General features: G+C 42.3%; 1 protein-coding gene across 1 annotated transcript; it reads right to left on the reverse strand.

Moving 5' to 3' along the window:
* Positions 1-4,751: 4,751 nt before the first annotated feature.
* LOC144723457 (protein phosphatase 1 regulatory subunit 14B-like) lies at positions 4,752-16,780 on the reverse strand. Its single transcript, XM_078602230.1, has 4 exons — positions 15,993-16,780; positions 7,948-8,031; positions 7,385-7,417; positions 4,752-6,241 (listed from the first exon to the last, which is right to left on the reverse strand). Exons 1-4 carry the CDS (start codon positions 16,284-16,286, stop codon positions 6,176-6,178), a joined length of 477 nt encoding a protein of 158 aa, XP_078458356.1. The 5' UTR covers positions 16,287-16,780; the 3' UTR covers positions 4,752-6,175.
* Positions 16,781-19,924: the final 3,144 nt, after the last annotated feature.

Here is a 19,924-nt window from a genome sequence, read left to right on the forward strand (position 1 = left end):
TAATGTTTCTTTATGTCTGCCCCATGTTGTATTCATTCTTTTTCACCAGGAGTAGCCAATTGAGTATTTTATCACCCGTTATATATGACTTATTTAACTCTGAACAATGTTCTACTCCGATACAACGCACCAAAAAGTCGTACTGCTGCAGTACCGGAGCACCCAGTTCCTACCTGACCATTGTTGTTAGAATTCAATGTGAATCAGTCATGTTCATTGACGGTCCAGCACTCACCAGTTCACTCCGGTCAGCAGCAGTCAAAGTCACCTCCTGATTACTCTTCTCTCGCCACGACTACCGTGGCGACGGCTCTCGTGAACCTCACTCACCGGCTCAACGCACGCGGAGGCGTCCGCCTACCAGACTCACTTGTGTCGTCTTCTATCGTCTTGTCCACAGTTTTCAACCACCACACTGCGGGTCCAAAACACTTTTCATTCTGCTTCTGCCCTCCTGGTCTGTTTCCCTAAGTTCGTATGATCTTGCTCAATTCAAAAAATATTTGAACTTTGTTATATTATTTTTATGCTGCTTGTTGCTGGGCTATGCGCAGTAACTGTGATTTCATTTTTAAACACTGCAATATTTAGTAGCTACAGCCAATACAAAACATCTTTATAGCTCAACAAATCCACCAACACAGAGGCTATTGAATGGCGTAATAACCCCGATAGACACACATCATGTTATTTACACTTGCCATACAAAAAAAAGCTTTAAAAATGTGTAGCACATACCAAGGTTGGGCTGGAGCAATGCGCCCAGGCTCAGGGCATGAAACATCAGACACGAGGTACCTGTTCTCAATCCATTGTATTAGCCACGTGACGCCTGCATGAGTCACTTGCACGTCAGATCACCGAGTTCTTAGCGACCAATTAATAAACGGGTTTGTGCAGCATTTCTATACACAACAGACGAGCAATAGGACATGCAAATATATACTTAGGATTGAAATGCTATTTCAATTGTGCAATCCGCAGCTGTCCATAGTGCGATTGGAAACGTGATCAACGTTCCTGTTAAATAAAATAACGTGCTAATTAATGCATCTATTAGAGTACTGACATGATTCGCAAATGTCCCTCCTTCTGTAGATAAATAATGAATGAGAAATTGCGCCTTTGCTAATCTTCGATCCGTGACCAGTCATCTTACAACAGTCACGAGACCATATAGCAGTGAATTATGGATGGGTCTAACCTAAAGCATACACAACAATGCCACATTTACGACATTTCATAACTGCCCTTACCAAGTGACCACCCACACCCAGGGCAGTGTTTGTGCACAGTCATTCTCTATAGACGGTCACATATTGAACATTTTAATATATTCGCCGATAGCTCAGTCCCCAGTTAGATATGCGATATTGTACTGTACCAAAGTAAGGCATTAAAATGTGTATCCATTCTATGTTTTTTTTTTACTTCCTGGAAAATGCAATGATGCCTTTGTCTGGAACCGAAGTGTGGGCACAGTGGCAAATTGAATCACGCTTTCATCTGCACTGGAGGAAAACCACGAACAAAACGTGCATGACGTTATATTTCAGCGCGTTGTGGAAAATGTAGAGTAGGCAGCACCTGGCACAAGAATGGTTTGTGTGCCTTATGTCAGTTCCTTTCAGCGTGTATTATTAATGTATGAGCATTGGCAGCTAAGTTGAAATGAAAGTCCCAATGCAAGCCAAGGTCAGCTGGAGAGAGCCGTTTGATGTATGCACAACCCACACACTCTACATTTATACTCCTGCCCATTCTTGCCCGAAATAATGCATGCCCTACTGATTTATTGTGATTTATTTATCCTACGGCTTATTAGATTTGAAAAAAGAAAATAGCGGCCAAAATTACACCGTGCATTTTAATGTGGATTAAATATATTAAGATGTATGTGTAGTGCATCTATAATTTACATGGTTATAATTAAATTGTGTGGTGCTATGCTGCCCCTAAAGCAATGTTTAAATACTGTACAGAAATTGGTAATGTAGGTGATTTTTTTCTTTACCAAAATGAGCAAATCAGAGACCAGTTAAATACAATCATAAAATGGCTTTAGGGCTAGATACATTTCAAATTTTGCTCGTTAGAATACAACTGCAATGAAAATAAAATGGATTATATATACATTCTCTGCAGTATATTTTTACAAATTTCATCAAAACCATAAATATATTATAATGTCAGTTCCCAAAAAATATTTTGTAAAAAACCAAATATCTATGGTGTATATACAATATATTGGAGGTGTAATGATTATCAATACAAATGTACAGCAGTGGACAATACGGTACATACATTAAATTATACCAAGTATCTTTTTAGTTTACAAACTATACAAATTAAATTTACACCCATGTTTTTTTTTCTCTCTCAATGTATTCCAATTGCCCTATTTGAATTATTCCATACGTCTCAGCGTGCAAATAGTGAGGAGCCAAATGTTATAAGATTGAGCGTTTTATGCAGTTATTTTTTGACTGGGCCTGTGCCCATCCACTCGCAAGGCAAAATAACTATTTCAGCATGGGTGGCTGTCTGGATTTTAACCCAGGACCTTAACGATGCCAGCTCAGCCCTCTGACCTCCGAGTAGCCCTTAAGAAAAATGTATTGTAAGGGTTGGAGGGTGGATCGCTATTTATAAAAGCAACATACAAAAACACCATCAGCCTCCTACTCAGGGGATTGATGTTTTTCCAGTTTAAAATACGTCATACAAAAAAAAACAATTAAAAAAATGAGATATTCACCAAAGGCTGGTTCAGGTGTTTTACAAAGCTTGCCATGTAGTCGTTGGTAAATCAAATAAGAAGCACAGCAATTCGGTGGGACATGGGTGACCTTCTGAATGGCTATCATATAAGCCAAGACAAGTGGACGCTTCAAGCCCTTCTATTCTGGGATGGCAATCATGACTGGAATGATATCTCCAAGTCGCAAAAGTCAATCGAGAACGCTGTGGATCGCATTTTGTTTATAATGCACAGCACAAATATGAGCACACGCATACCCGAAAAAACAAGACACCAGTGAAATGTTACAAAAACCAACTGACAGTGACCCGTAGTTTTGATTAATAAATCAAGGTGTTGACAATGTGCTTTGAAGGTGCTTTATTTAGAGTCCACTCGTATGTACACAGACATTTAATAACAGCACGTGACCCAACGTACATCGGTAACATGAAAACACTGCAACACTAAAGACGGCAAATATACTTAACGTGTGTGCATTTAGATTTAAATTGTTTTGGATAAACAAACAAAAGCACATTCCCACTATACATACAGAAGCAAATATGTAATTTTCCACCAGACCACACCACTTGGCTTATTTGTTTATAACAAAAGACACGAAGCTACACCTTTGTATGATACGAGTGGAAAATACCACAGTATACGAACTTGCACACCTTAAAAAAACTAAATTGTATTTGATTAGAAGAAATTAATGGTGACATTCCCCATTGATAACAATAATAAACAGCATACATTATCGTTCAGTCACATAATTTTCCGTGGAAAATTAGACATTTACATTCACTTACAAATAATAAATATTGATGTGTGCCATAAAACATTATAGAAAACACCTTTGAGCACAAAATAAGCTGTGCTTAATATTCAAAACCAACCGTAATCACAATCACAAGATTCATTTTTGCAAGCAAGAAAACACATTTGAATGAATTATTGTACATTTTGTTTTATCCAGCCAAATACTTTTTTTACCAAGCTTATCTTGTTAATGCAGTTTGATGTACAGACCTTTAGAGCAGTTGCTCGTTTCTAAATCATACCTGACATTTCAATACCGCAGGCTTAAAATGTATCGGAAGCCGACGCCCACTGACAGCAAACCGAGTGAATCTGTAAAGGGGCTGTAAATACCCACTCACACAGAGACAATATATTTTATTGATAAGTGCTTGAAATTAAATATAACCGGCCACGTGTCTGTAATCACTGTTTTAGTGATTGTAACCACTGAATGCAATGTGTTCAAATTATAAAATTTGGGTGAATTGATATTATGCACACTAACTCGAAAGAGTCTGATGATCTTCCCATGTCAATTGCAACCTCTCGTGCACTTTTATGTACAGATATCGATGACAATGGCGATTAAAGCGAGTAGTTTATTCACACTAACCCTGTAACATCACCAAAATAAATCTATAAGTATTTCCACTGTAACAGAAAGATCATCACTTCCATCCTGTGTCCACAGGGCACAGATAATAAAATCACAAACTACCATCCCAAGGCAAGAGCAGTACAGCTGTCATCGTTTTTCACATGCCAAATGGGAATTTAAAAAAACTTCCTTTCTTTCCCAGACAGCTGTCACATGTGGTATAAACGATTTTCACAAGTTTGGATCACGAATCGTGCATGCGAGCGTTGACAGTTTGTGCATGTTAATGATGTCATGAAAGTCAGAGATGATTTGTGAAATGGGTGAGTGGCACAATCGGAGAGAGTTGAAACTGCCGAGTGTCAATGCTGACAGCGTCAGTAGATATCAGTAACTGAAGTAGGCCACCATGCCGACGCAACTTTACATTCGAGAATGCAGAAATTGTTGCATTTGGTTTAGGTGTCATGAAAGTGTCGTGCCAAAATTATTGTAAAAACACGTTATGGACATTAGACCAATATGCCAGTATTCACATAAATAAATGTATGTGCATGTTTTATAACCGGATAAATTCACACCACCTTCCAACGGCACTGCAGATGGTTGTAAGTGGAAACTCCTCATTTATTTCTCGGACAGTATCAGCATTAATACTGCAAGGAATACTTTTTGTTTAAAAGCACAAGTGTAAAATATAATTGAACCAATACAATTATTGGCAGTCAGCTTTAACAGTTTTTTTGCAAGCGAAACAAGCCAACCAGATTTCACGGACTAAACCGGTTATAGGACGCGCAAAAAATTCGAGACTACGTAAAACACAAGTGCCAATCAATCTACTAACCAATCGGTTAAGTAGGCACTAGCACGCCATTTCAACCAGTGTGCTCGTTTCAGGCATGGAAGGCGATCTCCACAAGCACCGAAATACTACATTTACGATGTTTGTTGTGTAGAACAATGTCCAATGAAAATACAATATACAGTACAAAAAAACCACAAAGTCCCCTGATGTTGAAAGCCAGTTCTATGACTGTGTGTAACAAAATACCACATTTCCCAATGTGTGTGCGTTTAAAAAAAAAAGTGGTATAAAAATATTCCTGCTGCGGTACATGACACAATGACGCCAAACAACTGTTTACACTGCAAGTAATGTGCTTAGGGTATTAATTGTTTTTTTCGAATTCTTGGGTCTTTCGGTAAAGTCACGTAGATAGGTTCAAAGAAAAAAATGCAAGTTATATAGCTTCATCGCATGCAATAAAGGACGTTTTAAAAATAAAAAGAATGTTATCGCCAAAAAAATGTGAACATTGTCACGTGCAAAAACTTAATCGAAGCATAGAAAAATAAAGCCATCAACAACAGCAAAACAGAAGGCTGTCACATCTGTTTGTATACACGTGTATATACTGCATTATTTTTCTTAAAATCCCAAGCATGAAACTACACGATACACACACAGACACCCACACATGTAAAAAAAATTGTACAATCTCCATGTGTGTGGACACATGAAAACAAAAACGCATAGGTTTTACAAACTTACACTGAATGAGAATAAGCTGCAACATTAAAAGGTAACAGTGTATGACTGAACATTCAAATGCAACCGTCTAACATGAATGTAAAAAAGTTATGCCATGATGGTAAAAAAATGCACACGTCTGACGCTTTAATGAACCATAAGGAAAAATTTCCAAAAACTTCACTATTACGATCGCGAAAGGCATGTGCCTTTAAAAGTTGCAAATGCCAATAAACTTAACCCGCACACTATATATTCCTGGAGTGTATCTTAAAACTACTTTACTACAAATGTGCCTTCATGGCTAGCAGTGTGCAAAATAATATCTGCTCTCAAAGTGTACCAAAGTTTTCCCTGTGATTTTTTTAAATATCCAATTTAGGGGTTTTTTTGTTTGTCTTTTCTCTTTAAATACAAATTTTCGAGCATCTTTTTTCACAGGTGGCCGCCATGGAGAGGAGTAGCTTGTTCCACTGCAAGGCCAAGAGCCAGGTCTTTATTTTTTGTTAGTACTCAGTTTTTTCATGCCTTTTATTCTGGACAGCAGCTCCAAAACAAATTCCTGCACGAGCAGACAAATATGAATGTCAGGTTTATTTCTGTTTTGTAAACGAGCTGCCTGGTGTACCTTACACAACATCATTTGCAATCCACCCATGCAAACTCTAGTGACAGTACAGCCATGGCCTAGCAACGAACGATTCAAATTTTGTAATGATTCACAGCCAGAGGAAACTATGCAGGCTCAGTGCTAGTGAACGAGTGTGTTTTTTATGGCAGCCTGGCCCAGCCGAACCAATCACAGACCCAAGACCCCAGGCTCATGCCTTCATTATGTGCCACGTTCTTAAGGACTCCGCCAACCCGAGAACCATAAATGGCATCACCGAGTCGGCGAGGAAATGAGACACGCAATCTATGACGTCACTCACAATGTTCAACATTATGTCCAGATTAGTCTTTAAAATACGAGGAATATTACAAATGCGATACATTTTAGCTCAAATTAGTCTATCCTAACGACTGAGTGTTGAAACAATTACCTCTTTTCATGTTTTTATCCAGGTACGCACACAGGTCCGGCAATAACGCCCCAGGGGCTTCTGGGGAAATGTTATACTGTACTATATTTAAAGATCGTTCCCCGATTTGCAGAGCACGGGGAGAAAGCAGGCAAGGGCACGGAAGCAGGATGGGCCAAACCCATGGAAACTTTTGACTCGTGGAGATTGGGGACACAGATTGGGCCAGCTCGAGGCCAGCTGAGACAAGTTCGCATTTGTTGTGAAAATGTGGCAAAGACACTACAGTGCATCAGTCAACATCACATTCACCACAGCACCCTCTTCTTACCTGACCTTTAAATGGACCTTTCGCTCTGCGTACGAAAATGGTTTTTTTTCACCCACCTTTAAAAAAGGCATTGCTAATTTTAGATGTGTTTATTGCCAAGCAATCCGTGACCAAATCGAGACTTTGAAACACGTTACGCATAACCTTTTTTAGCCCAGGGTACATTCTGAAGTTTGAAGCCAAGAGCTCAGCAACTTGACATGGATATACACCCATTGCCCACGTAACTCACCTATGCTCAAGATATTTTAGGATGCGGTCCATTCTGCAGGCTTGTGGTTCTGCTTCACTGTATGTGTTCTACATGGTAATGTATTTAACTCTCTCTGCATTCAACTTAGCACTGGCTTACCTCTGAACTGCTGCAACACTCTTGTAAAATCTCCTGTGGAGACAGACACATGGCTGTATTAGTGTATGACAGTTTTACAGGAGGCAAATAACCCTGCTGCATTTTAATGTACCCGAGAAACATATGCACACATGTTAAGAAAATTAATCATATCCAAAGGGATACTCAAAATCACTGTAAATAAAATTAAAATACAGGATATCTGTTTTTAGTAAACCTGACATTCCAAGTCAAGGTCCCGCTTTGTCACTTTCTCTTGGTACAAGCAATGGCAATTTTTCTGGAAGCATCCCATCAAGTGCAGATGCTTATGCTGCTACGGTGTGAAGGTTATCACACTGGACTTGTAATCCAGGTTGCCAGCGCAATGGTTGCATTACCATTAATCTATTGGAAGGTCGCGTGTGGTGGTGTAATATGTTGCTACTCAAACCTCTTTCAAGACGTCTGGCCAATGTAGAAGAAGTAGGCCAAATACCCTAAACAGGGGCTCTCAGAAGCTCCCTCTACACGAGCAGCTAGTCCACCTCTTGGGACAGCATTTTGTACTAACGTGCACTCACCCGTAACTGCTCAGCTCTCTCCTCATCCGTGTTCATATCCAGCAGCTGGTCAATGTCTATCTCCAGTTCAGGCATCTCCTCCTCCTGTTGTACCAGACAAAGGGCAGCATTCTTTAAATCTATACACACTCTTGATTAGCTGCATATACAAATACATAGCACATTCATATGCTACTGCTAGAGCAAATTACACAAAATAACGTATTGCGTGTGCTTATATCAAACATGAAGTAAATTCGCATCGACTGACATTTAATACAGTGCAACATTATGACATAAGCAGTGGGACCGCCAATTGTGAAGCTGTTAAATAAACTTAACACAAACCACCTATGCAATCGTGCATGTAACAACAAATGCATTCAATCAGCTGTAATTGAAACTAAAAACACAACCACCAAGGGAGGCCATCATCCCCACTGAGTAGCCAAGGTTATCTAATCTGTACAAACACCCCACGCCTTCCCATAATCATTGGCGGCATGCATTATTGAAGCCAGACGGAAACGAACATGAAAGCGGGCCGAAGCCACGGGGTTTCACTGCTGCACATCACATGAGACGAAGTGAACTGAACATCACAGACCCGTGCACGATTAAAAATGCATGGCAGTGCGGTTATTGAAAGGTCTTTAACTTGCTGCTCAAAAGGGACCTTTCGCGTTATGGCTTTTTTATCTTGATCATTTAACCTTTTCAAATCCTCGGCTATTTCTCTGTTATTCAAGATTCTCTTTTTTTAGTTTCCCCTCTTCTAGTTCGTGTTATAGATTATTCATAGCCATGCAATTTCACAAATTAGGCAATTTTACAGTCACAATGTAAAAACATATCCTAATACATATAAGGTGTCATTTTAAAGTAGTTAATTACATTTTTTTGAAAAAAATGGCCTTACATGCATGTTGAACTTCTTTCACACCGTACATATAAACCGTGCTGGAAGCCCTCAGTTTCATTTACACAACTGAATCATGATCCCAGTACAAATATTTAACCTCATCTGTGAAGGGCTGGCACCGGTATTCTAGAAGCATCCGTATCACTAAAGGTGGACAAAATATTTAAATCTGAATGACAGTCCTATTTGGTTGACTTACTATGGCCATGTTTATACTCATGATTAATCCCATATTTCAAGTATCTGAAAGATACATGCAAACTTGTGCAACTGCCCAGTGACAAGACAACACTTTTCCAGGAGTGTCAAGTTTATTTTGTTTAACCAGGTAAGAATTCAAGAGACACAGGATAGTTTAATTTGCCAGAGTAAGCTGGGGCATCAGTCTGCCAGTAAGGGGAGATCATGGCTATGTATAATCCCAATTGAGTCATTTGAAAGTAATATTTCAAATTTGGGCCATGATGCCAGCACACAATGGCCTAGTTTTTTTGCGAATGACATCAGGTGATCTTTAACATCCACTCTGAAGGAGACTGTCGTGTATGGCTTTACACCCGCAGTAATAATTAGGGCGGCCGCTAGGTTTTAATCCTGAACCTCTATAACAGGCTGCGAAATGACTACTGCTATGCCATGTTACCATACAATTTCATTCATGCCTCAATATTTTTCAAAAATATCATTTCAGAATGTTTATGTCTGTAAAAATAACAATGTGCATTTATTGACGTAACAAAAAAATACAAAAGTGAATGCATAACATAATTAACTGAAGTAAACATGTGCTTGTGAAAATTACACATTGTTATATATAAATGTCAAAACCAATACAATACCATACATATAAGAAGTGATTTGTGCTGGCAGTGATGCATGTATGTACTGCTGTTTGTAAGACACTTGGCCCGTACATAAAGGCCAAGATTGTAGTGGACTTTGAAAAAGAATGCAGTCACATGTACCAAACATTTACGAGACTACGGTATTGTAAAATGCAAATCCCTGAATGCTGGTGGGAATGGGCTAACTTTACACACTCTCTAAATGGAGGAGCACATGGGTAATATTACAGCCCCGGCAACGATTCAAACACCTGGTATAATAGAGATGTTTTTTGGGTTAGATCGCGTAAATAAATGTGTCGTTAAAACCCACCACCACCCGACACAGCCAACTAGTAATGGTTATTCAACGTAAACAGAACATGCCAATTCGTCACTAGTACAGCACACCGGTGTGTTGGAGAACCAAGCCCAATAAAAGCCGATGTGTTAAACTGATCTTCCTGGTAATATGCAAATTTGTAAAAAAAAAAAGGAAAAATTCGTACAAAACTAAATAAAAAATAAAGCTAAATAAAATGTTTACTTTTGTTCATAATCTCCCTTTGCTTTGGGATGTTTGCCTGCAGCTTAAACAAAACGAAGTAATATCTGTCCAAGGAATGTCATGTCAAACAACCCAGTTCCACAACAGCAGCAAACCCACAGGGTGAAGGATGCCTGACAGTTATTTCAGTTTCCAGTGGCCCGATCCTATTATTCTTAACCCGGCGGCCATAGGCAATGCCATTTGTTACATTGATGTTCTCGCAGTCCTATGGCTGGAACCTTTTTCCAGTGACAATGCGCTGAAATAAGAAGATGAATGAATGTAGAAGCAGTATGTGTAGAGGCAATTGCTCATGTGAGTATTGGGGCACACTCACTGGCAAGAAGAAGTTGTGCTTACACATCAAACAAAGAATTGCTAATTTTCCTCAGTCATATTACATTGCGTTTTAAACACAGTTACTGCTCGACTTTGAAGGATGAGCAAAATAGCAACTATGCTATGAAGTATACTCTTACATAGCTCGAGATCAGGCAGAATCATTTAAGTCTAACAGCTACACTTCCTTGCTGGAATAATTTCTCGGCATGGTAATGTCTAACCATGAGTTATTAAATACAAAGTTCGCACACAAAAACGTAGATAGGGGCATAAAATATTTTGCATGAATGGCTCTTAAATAGTGCGACCTGGTTACAAGACAGGACATGAAGGTAATAACAATGATTAAATCAAGTATATGTCACGATATATAAGAATATGTACTGCCAACTTCAGTTCTTAAAAAAGGATGCCACACCTAATGGTCTAATCACAGCATAAGTCAATCTTCGACTTAACGTGGCCTCACCCAGAAATGTACGAACGTCAGAGTCTTCTTAATTTTCACAAGTAACCGTGAACATGTGACCGCATTGACTCAGTAGTGGTGATAAAGCTGGCACTTGATATTCTAGTTCATATTTTCCAGGCATTCAAACACATCATTGTTGTCAATGGTTGTCAATGATTGCCAAGGGACACCAAATGTCGGTGTTAAAATCGCCAAATCGCGCAGGGAAAGGAGAGCATGAAGAAGTAAAGTAGTCACCCCTTGCACAGTGCAAGCAGCATACAGAAGCCCTCACCGAAGCTCCATTGATCGAAGTTGACTCAGCGCAAATTCTCTGAGCTCATTAATGTGTCTCGCCGGACTTCTCCGTGACCTCTGCAAGGATTAATTCCCTGCACCAGTCAGGCAGCCATTTGTTTCTGAAGGACCGCCCGTGTGCAATGGATAGGTAATCTTTAACGAAAATAGAGTTGCCTTGAATGCAGCTCTGCTGGGCATGTTTTCTTACAACGCGATGCTTCTCTGTTCCGGGCTATATAAAGTGTAAGGCAGCACATACTTCTGTAGTCATAACCATTCAGGCAAAGTGAGCCTCTTCCAGCAATGCCACAGCTCTTCTGATGGACATCTTTGCTACACTGCAGATTTTACATTTTCCCAAGGTCCCATTTGTCTCGGTAGGCAGTTATTAACTTGTGATCTGTCAATGAATTACACCCGAGCAGGATGACAGCTCTCTGCATGACTACATCGTGGGGCAGTAATGTCAAAGGCAGCAGTAGCCAGCAATCTTTCACGATGTGAAATATTGCCAATGCACAATAATACATTATCGCTGTGTACAATGGCCATACGAATATATTCCACCACAATTTTACTTGTTAATACTGAATCCTTGTAATACAACAGTGGTTGTTCCAAGGTTGCATACGATTGGGCAGCAGGTCAAAGAATGTTGCGATAACATTTTAACACTCAAAGGGAATGGTCAAGGTCACCGCATAAAAAAACTACAAACATCATTGTTGAAGAATGTTAAGTGCCAACTCTTTCAATTCAGATATGCAACTTGTGAATTATAAAGTACAGTGCCTGTAGTTTTTGCACGTTGCTGCTTTATACAATAATTTGATTGAATTTAGCAGAAACCTTTCAAAACGCTAAATAAACATTACTAGAACGTGCACCACGCACAAGAAGACAATTGTAATTTGTGGCTTTTGAATATTTTGAAAATCCAATATTACATAAGTGCATATTTTCGTGATAAATCTGCTTTGCAAGTGCAAATAACCACACCCATGCCTTCAGCTGGCTTATTATATAGATCAAATTCATTCCTTGGGACACATTCTAAAAATCATCACTCCAAATGAAGGAGTTTATTTTTCGAACTAAGGATTATTTGAAATAAAATATTCCAAAAGAAATAACATTTTATCAGTGAAGGATTAATATGCGTTTCCATCATTCACAAGTCTTCTTAGGTTTCGCTGACAGTTTGGCTGGTTGACCTTTCCCAGGCTCCGAAACCCAAATGTTATTACAGTACTTTAAAAGGTCAAACAGATGAAACTTTAGACCTGTGCATATACCAAATAATGTATGGATAATTGCACAACCTTTTCACCAAGGTAGGGCCCACTGGCTAGGCATGTTGCTGCCACATGTACGAGTGTACTGACGATACACAGTCGTTTCAGTTAGCCCGTGTGGTGTGTATACCGAAATTACAAACACCGTTCGTGTGCAGTGTTAGTTCCAGGACTATTTATTGGTTATTATACAGGGCAGAACTGCGCACAAAAATCCGTTTGCACACCTCCAATGGTACACAATACTGCACTTGTACAGCAAATACACATAGTGCAATGCGGTACAGCGTATGACACCATCGTCATCCATGAGCAATACACTGCTAGACGAAGACCTCGATTAAAAGCTGCTAAAAGTACCACGTGTCTATGTTTCAAACGAGCATGAACGGAAAGGTGATCTCCTCTAACAGCCACGAGCGCCTGTAACTTCCATACTCCTCTGGCCAAGAGCCAGTCACTCGATGCTAGTTGTATATTCTATACATCGTGCATGTTGTCCTGTGTAGTGCATGTTGTCCTGTGTAGTGCATGTTGTCCTGTGTAGTGCATGTTGTCCTGTGTAGTGCATGTTGTCCTGTGTAGTGCATGTTGTCCTGTGTAGTGCATGTTGTCCTGTGTAGTGCATGTTGTCCTGTGTAGTGCATGTTGTCCTGTGTGGTGCATGTTGTCCTGTGTGGTGCATGTTGTCCTGTGTGGTGCATGTTGTCCTGTGTGGTGCATGTTGTCCTGTGTGGTGCATGTTGTCCTGTGTAGTGCATGTTGTCCTGTGTAGTGCATGTTGTCCTGTGTAGTGCATGTTGTACTATGTAGTGCATGTTGTCCTGTGTAGTGCATGTTGTACTATGTAGTACTGATACCGTGAGTTGTGTATACAGTGCACAATACGGGATATAAAAATAAACTACTCGAGTATATGCTCAATACTGCCGTGTATTGTGCACTCCCGTTAATATTGATAGTGTAGATAGTATCCAGTAGTTTATTTTGTATATTTGTCACAGTACGCCATATATTTTGCTGTGTATAACACAGTACACGTATTGTGGACTGTAAATGGTGCACGGATACACAATACATTGAAGCCAGCATACGGTATTGTACAACAGACAGTATGCTGGACTACACACACACACAATCCCGTATAAATACACTACAATGTATTATGCTAAATAGTATTATAGTACATTAGTACTATGCCGCACAATGCACCCTGCACATTGCCAAGCTGAGAGTGTACTCAAATATAGTAGACCAGTGTAGGACTATAGTCTTATACTGTGCAGTACTGTACATAGTGTATTCTTTAGTATACAATATATACAGTGTTATACTAAACAATACATTATATTAGAGAATAAACTGTACCAAGTACTTTTGCACCATGTGGCATGCACTGCAATGTGGACTCACTCACTCAGTACACTGCTATATAGAGTAACAAGCTGAAGGTAATAAAGTATTTATATGCACTATGCACTCTATAAACAACACACTCTTTGGGGTACGTGGCTTCTCTAAGTTTCCACGCGACAAGCCACTTCGTTTAGCTGTCATTGGTGGCCAGGTCGCTGCTGAAAAAAGAGCTACATGGGAGCTCAAGTGGGCCTTACCTAGTACAAATAGATATATAGTTTTGAGTTTAGTTTACTATACAACAGTACATCGTACACTGAACATACTATTCCATACCTGTCAACCCCTTATCAATGCCTCCCTTATTACAGACCAATTCAGACCCTATTGGTCACCCCGTGCCCTTATAAATCTCAACGTTCACCCTACAGTTCCATCACAAGGGAGAAACACAAATAGACACAACACAATGTTTGCAGGTATTGAAACAGCTGTACAACTTATGGACCTGAAAACTCTATTTCCCTGCACAAGAATTCGAGTAAACCGTATGGGTTGGCAGGTATGCACGATTATACCACCACACTACTATACCACTACACTAATATACGATACCACCACGATACTATAACACTACACTACCACACATGTTAACCCCTTATCAGTGCCCACCTTATTACAGATCAATTCAGACCGTATTGGTCACCGTGCCCTTATAAATGTCATCGTTCATCCTACAAAGTCCCAGCACAAGGAGAGAAACACAAACAAGCAGACAAAAAACACATTGCCGTTCTTGCCCGTAATCGAAACGTCTGCACGTCGCACAGACCTGAGAACTCAACCCCCCTCCCCCGTACAAGAAAGACACGGTGTTGTTGGACACGGTAGGATGATGGCTCAGTTATTCACACTCCATGGAACACACACACACATTCCATGGAACACACACACACACACACTCCATGGAACACACACACTCCATGGAACACACACACACACTCCATGGAACACCCACACACACACTCCATGGAACACACACACACACACTCCATGGAACACACACACACACACTCCATGGAACACACACACACACACTCCATGGAACACACACACACACACTCCATGGAACACACACACACACACTCCATGGAACACACACACACACACTCCATGGAACACACACACACACTCCATGGAACACACACACACACACACACTCCATGGAACACACACACTCCATGGAACACACACACACACACACTCCATGGAACACACACACTCCATGGAACACACACACTCCATGGAACACACACACTCCATGGAACACACACACTCCATGGAACACACACACTCCATGGAACACACACACTCCATGGAACACACACACTCCATGGAACACACACACACACACACTCCATAGAACACACACACACACTCCATAGAACACACACACTCCATAGAACACACACACACACACACTCCATGGAACACACACACTCCATGGAACACACACACACTCCATGGAACACACACACACACCATGGAACACACACACACACACCATGGAACACACACACACCATGGAACACACACACACCATGGAACACACACACACACACCATGGAACACACACACACCATGGAACACACACACACCATGGAACACACACACACACCATGAAACACACACACACACCATGGAACACACAATCACACACACCATGGAACACACACACACACACCATGGAACACACACACACTCCATGGAACACACACACACTCCATGGAACACACACACACACTGGCGTCGTCAATAGAAACCCACCGACTGACCAGGGTGCTGAACGGACAGCCGCCGCCGCCGGTGTTGGTGGTGGCGAGCCCAACACGAGAACCACCACGGGGGCAACGCGAACAAGAGAGAACACAACAACAACAACTACAACAACGTGTGCTGGTGGTGGACACGTGCGACAAAGCCAGGGAGGAGGGAGGGAGGTTAGACAGGCGAGGCGGCGCCCTACGTCGCAGTCGTAGAGGAGGTGCAGCCGCTCGTCGATCCACTCCTCCAGGTCGAGCCTCTTCTGCAGCTCCTTGCGGTTGTACTTGACGGTCACCTTGCTGCCCGCCCGCCGCCCCGGAGGCATCGTGGGCGGCGCTGCACCTCCACCAGGGAGGACCGGCCCCTGTTGTTGCTGCTGCTGTTGTTGTTGTCCATGTCCTGGTTGTTGTTGTTGTTGTTGTTTTCCGTTCCCTTGCCCCGCCTGCGTGGCGGAGCCTACCCCTGGCCCGGCCTCGAAGCAAACTCTGGCAGACATCAGCAGAGGGCCCAGTCCTCCTCGTGACGGTGATGAGATGGTGGTGATGATGGTGATGATTAAGCGCCGACTTGTATGTGCTGATGGTGGCGGTGATGATGATATCAGTGGTAATTATCGTGGTGGTGTTGATGCTGCTTATCGCAGGTGATAATGACGACGGTGATTATTGTGTGACAATTATGGTGTCGATGATGTTAATATGTTGGTGGTGATGTGGGTGGTTGGTGGTGGTTAAGGTAATTACGCAACTGTTTGCTTAATTTAAGCGATGTTTAAGCTGATTGTGCCGACACTTATCAACTCGGCGTATGACGACGTCGATGGCTTTAACGCAACTGCTGTGAAGCCACTTCACGAGTTAAATTTTAACGTTACCGCCACTTCATATAAATTACGCGTCTGCTTTGTTCTTGTTGTTGTTGTAAACGACGTTGTTTACTTCTCTGTAAGGCCGCGTTGGCGACAGCGCGGAGTGAGGGGAGCGCACAGACGGCGCCTCCTGCCTCAGCCTGGGGCTTATATAGGGGAGGTGGTGCCGCTGTGGGGCGGGGGGGGGGTCAGAAAGAATCGACGGTGGCTCGATTCAAACTAATCGATTCCCCCGCCCATTCGCACGTATAAGGAATCGCACATTGTTGCGAGCACGATTAATCGAAAGGGAATCGATTACGTTCGCGTTGGGGTTCCCTCTGCAGCAGAGCGATGCCCCCAATCTCTTGCCCCGACTCTTCAAGCGGCTGGCGATGAGATTTGATCTTGATTTGATCTTTATTTGAAGCTGATATTTGGCTTTAAATTCCTACTCCCAACAGCGTTCGTCAATAATAAAACTGCCTTCTGCTTTAAAGGGATATTTACATGGAATGTAGAGGATGCGACGTTTCGAGCAATGGCCCTTCTTCATAGCGCGTGTGAATATAATTCCTACTGAAGGGCAAATCCGGTCCTTTGGACGAGTTGAGCCTTCCCCATGAGCCTTGCCACCCCGATCCATCCCACTAAGCCCTCTCTCCCTTTGCCTTGTCGGCTATGCCCTTTTGCAGTTTGTTTTGGAAAATAAAGAGATACATATATGAAATATAAACATTACACAAATACAAACAAATGCAAGCGTGTGGTAACAAACAAAACACAGTCATTCTAGATTTGATCTAGATTCATCCCATGACCAAATATCCTAGAACCCGCCCGATCTCGTTAGATTTGTTGCAAGCTAAGCAGGAGTGATCCTGGCTTTAGTGCCTGAATGGAGTGACCATCGTGCCTAACAGGTGCTATAGGCTGCAGCGTGGCTACTGTGGTGGGCAGCAGAAGAGGCAGTGCAGCAACATCATCTGTTGCCCTGGACCCACGTCTATTCTCCCCACTTACAGCAACCCGCACGCATTGACCGGCGTGGTGAAGTATGGTCAAATAGCCTCGACGACCTGCGACGGTTTGACGAGGTCGTCATCCAGCAGTAGATTAACAAGGAAGCTGTACATGTACTGTAATGAAATAGTAAAGTATTTATACTGGTAGGAACCACCTGGTTCCACCAGCCCACAGGGGATTATTGTGTCCGTCCGTCCGTCGTGCATCCAAAAATTGGAGGGGTGGGGCTGGGTGGAGAGGGGAGGGTGGGGAGGGGCTGCGTGGGGAGGGTGGGGTGGGGCTGGGTGGGGGGGTGGGGAGGGGCTGGGTGGGGAGGGCGGGGCTGGGCTGGGTGGGGGGTGGAAGGGGTGGGGAGGAGCTGGGTGGAGAGGGGAGGGTGGAGAGGGGCTGGGTGGGGAAGGTGCGGAGGGTGGGGAGGGTGGGGAGTGGGGCTGGGTGGAGAGGGGAGGGGCTGGGTGGGGAGGGGCTGGGTGGGGGGGTGGGAGGGGTGGGGCTGGGTGGGGAGAGGCTGGTCGCCCCGTGGTGCCCTTATAAACCTCAACGTTTAACCTACTCACGCCGGCTTGTGCCCGCCCTCACAGTCGGGCATATTTGCGGAATACACCACGCCGCTGTTGACCCTGGCCATTGACCGAGCAACCCAACGTTCCTACCAGCTCCCTCCGCAGGAATGTGTTATTTTTATTTGGGTGAGATCGCGTAAATATAAACGTGTCGTGAAACCGGCCACCCTCCGACACCGCCAATCAGCGAAGTTTTGTCACGTCAACAAAACGTGTGCCAATTCGTTACTAGTTCAGCACACCGGTGTGTTGGAGAGTAAATCCGCAATATTTAGAATTCGAATACTTTATATTTACGAGATCTAAACCGAAACAAAACCTTCATTGTGGATAATATTGGTCACGAAAGCCTACGTGTTAAACTGTAATGAAATATATCATGGGACCTCCTTTGCCAGTACCAAAATATAAGAATAGGGTTTTCCCATTTTTTCTGGCAACAAAACTGAAACCTTTTTACAAGGAATCGTGTCTGCATTAACCACACGGTGTTAGACCAGAGGACGCATTTTGGCGTCCTCTGGTCTAACACCGTTTGAGATGAGGCTCAAAAGAAAGCTGTCTCTGGTGTGGACCAATCCCTTTCAAGGACAATGCATATATTATCAGAGTGTGTTTTTGTTTGCATTCTGAAGTATTGTGGTGAATGCAGACATGATCCCTTGTAAAAAGGTTTCAGTTTTGTTGCCAGAAAAAAGGTGAAAACCCTATTCTTGAAATGAAATACATGAATTGTTGTGCTGCGAGTGTATGGCCAGGAGATGGCGCAGATGCGCTTTACTTGCTCAGCATGCCACGGTGACCAAACGCGGCACGCGTATAACAGGATGTCAGCGATTTAATTGCATTGAAACAAACTTCAGTAAGGCTACAGACACCTGAAAGTTAATTTAAATGGCATAGTAACTATGTGAGAATGAGAAGCTTGTCAGCGACACTTTCATATGCCTTGGTTGTTGAAGGCGATCGAGAGCAGTTGGTGAACAAATGGGCGGGACTGAGCATTACAGAAATTACAAAACAGGCATGTCCTTCACACTTGGGATTTGCTGCCAAGATGGCAATGAACTGTAGATATAATGGGCGGTCTGAAAGTTAATATCTAATGGGTTGTTAGTGAACAAGGATCTGTACATATTCAGCAAAGTCAGAATTAATGTACCATGTAATAACATAAATTATCATTTACGTCCTTTTGCCAAGTTCCTGCTGGGTGAAGACCACCCTTGTTCAGGAGAAAGCCTGAACGTTTGGCGCACGTGGCCCAACGATTGGACGGCTACTGGTCGTGTTGCCCACCTCTGAGGTGCAAATAACCCCCAGGATATATCAGGGAAAGAAGAACACTGCATCTCACAATACTGTAAGGGAGGAGCGAAACACGAGATGAAAAGAGTTAAACATGGAAATACCAAACTAAATATAAATACACAGATAATACCACTAGGAATGGAATGTGGAGGGGGAAAAAACAGAGAACACAACACAAAAGTGTTTTAGATGTCAGAACAAACAATGGGAGATTTAAAGCAAAAGGTCGTTGATTGAAAAAAAATCACAATTGGTAGTCCTTACAGAGGAAAATGGAATCGTTATGTATGATAGAAACAAAGCATAAAACTAGCCGAGGAATTTCATGCAGATCTCTAGCAAAAAGGTTCAGAGAGACGGAAGGAGGAACACCTACATCGGAGAGCG

This window comes from Lampetra planeri, chromosome 18 (assembly GCF_965212315.1).
Source record: "Lampetra planeri chromosome 18, kcLamPlan1.2.h2, whole genome shotgun sequence".
In the NCBI taxonomy this organism is placed as follows: Eukaryota; Metazoa; Chordata; class Hyperoartia; order Petromyzontiformes; family Petromyzontidae; genus Lampetra; species Lampetra planeri.

Excerpts from the sequence above, each read along its gene's own strand:
- LOC144723457 (XM_078602230.1), bottom strand. The coding sequence starts at position 16,286 with ATGTCTGCCAGAGTTTGCTTCGAGGCCGGGCCAGGGGTAGGCTCCGCC. Across the intron at positions 8,032-15,992 it reads ACCTCCTCTACGACTGCGAC|GAGGAGGAGATGCCTGAACT; the intron begins GTAGGGCGCCGC and ends CTGGTACAACAG. Across the intron at positions 6,242-7,384 it reads AGTGTTGCAGCAGTTCAGAG|GAATTTGTTTTGGAGCTGCT; the intron begins GTAAGCCAGTGC and ends CTGCTCGTGCAG.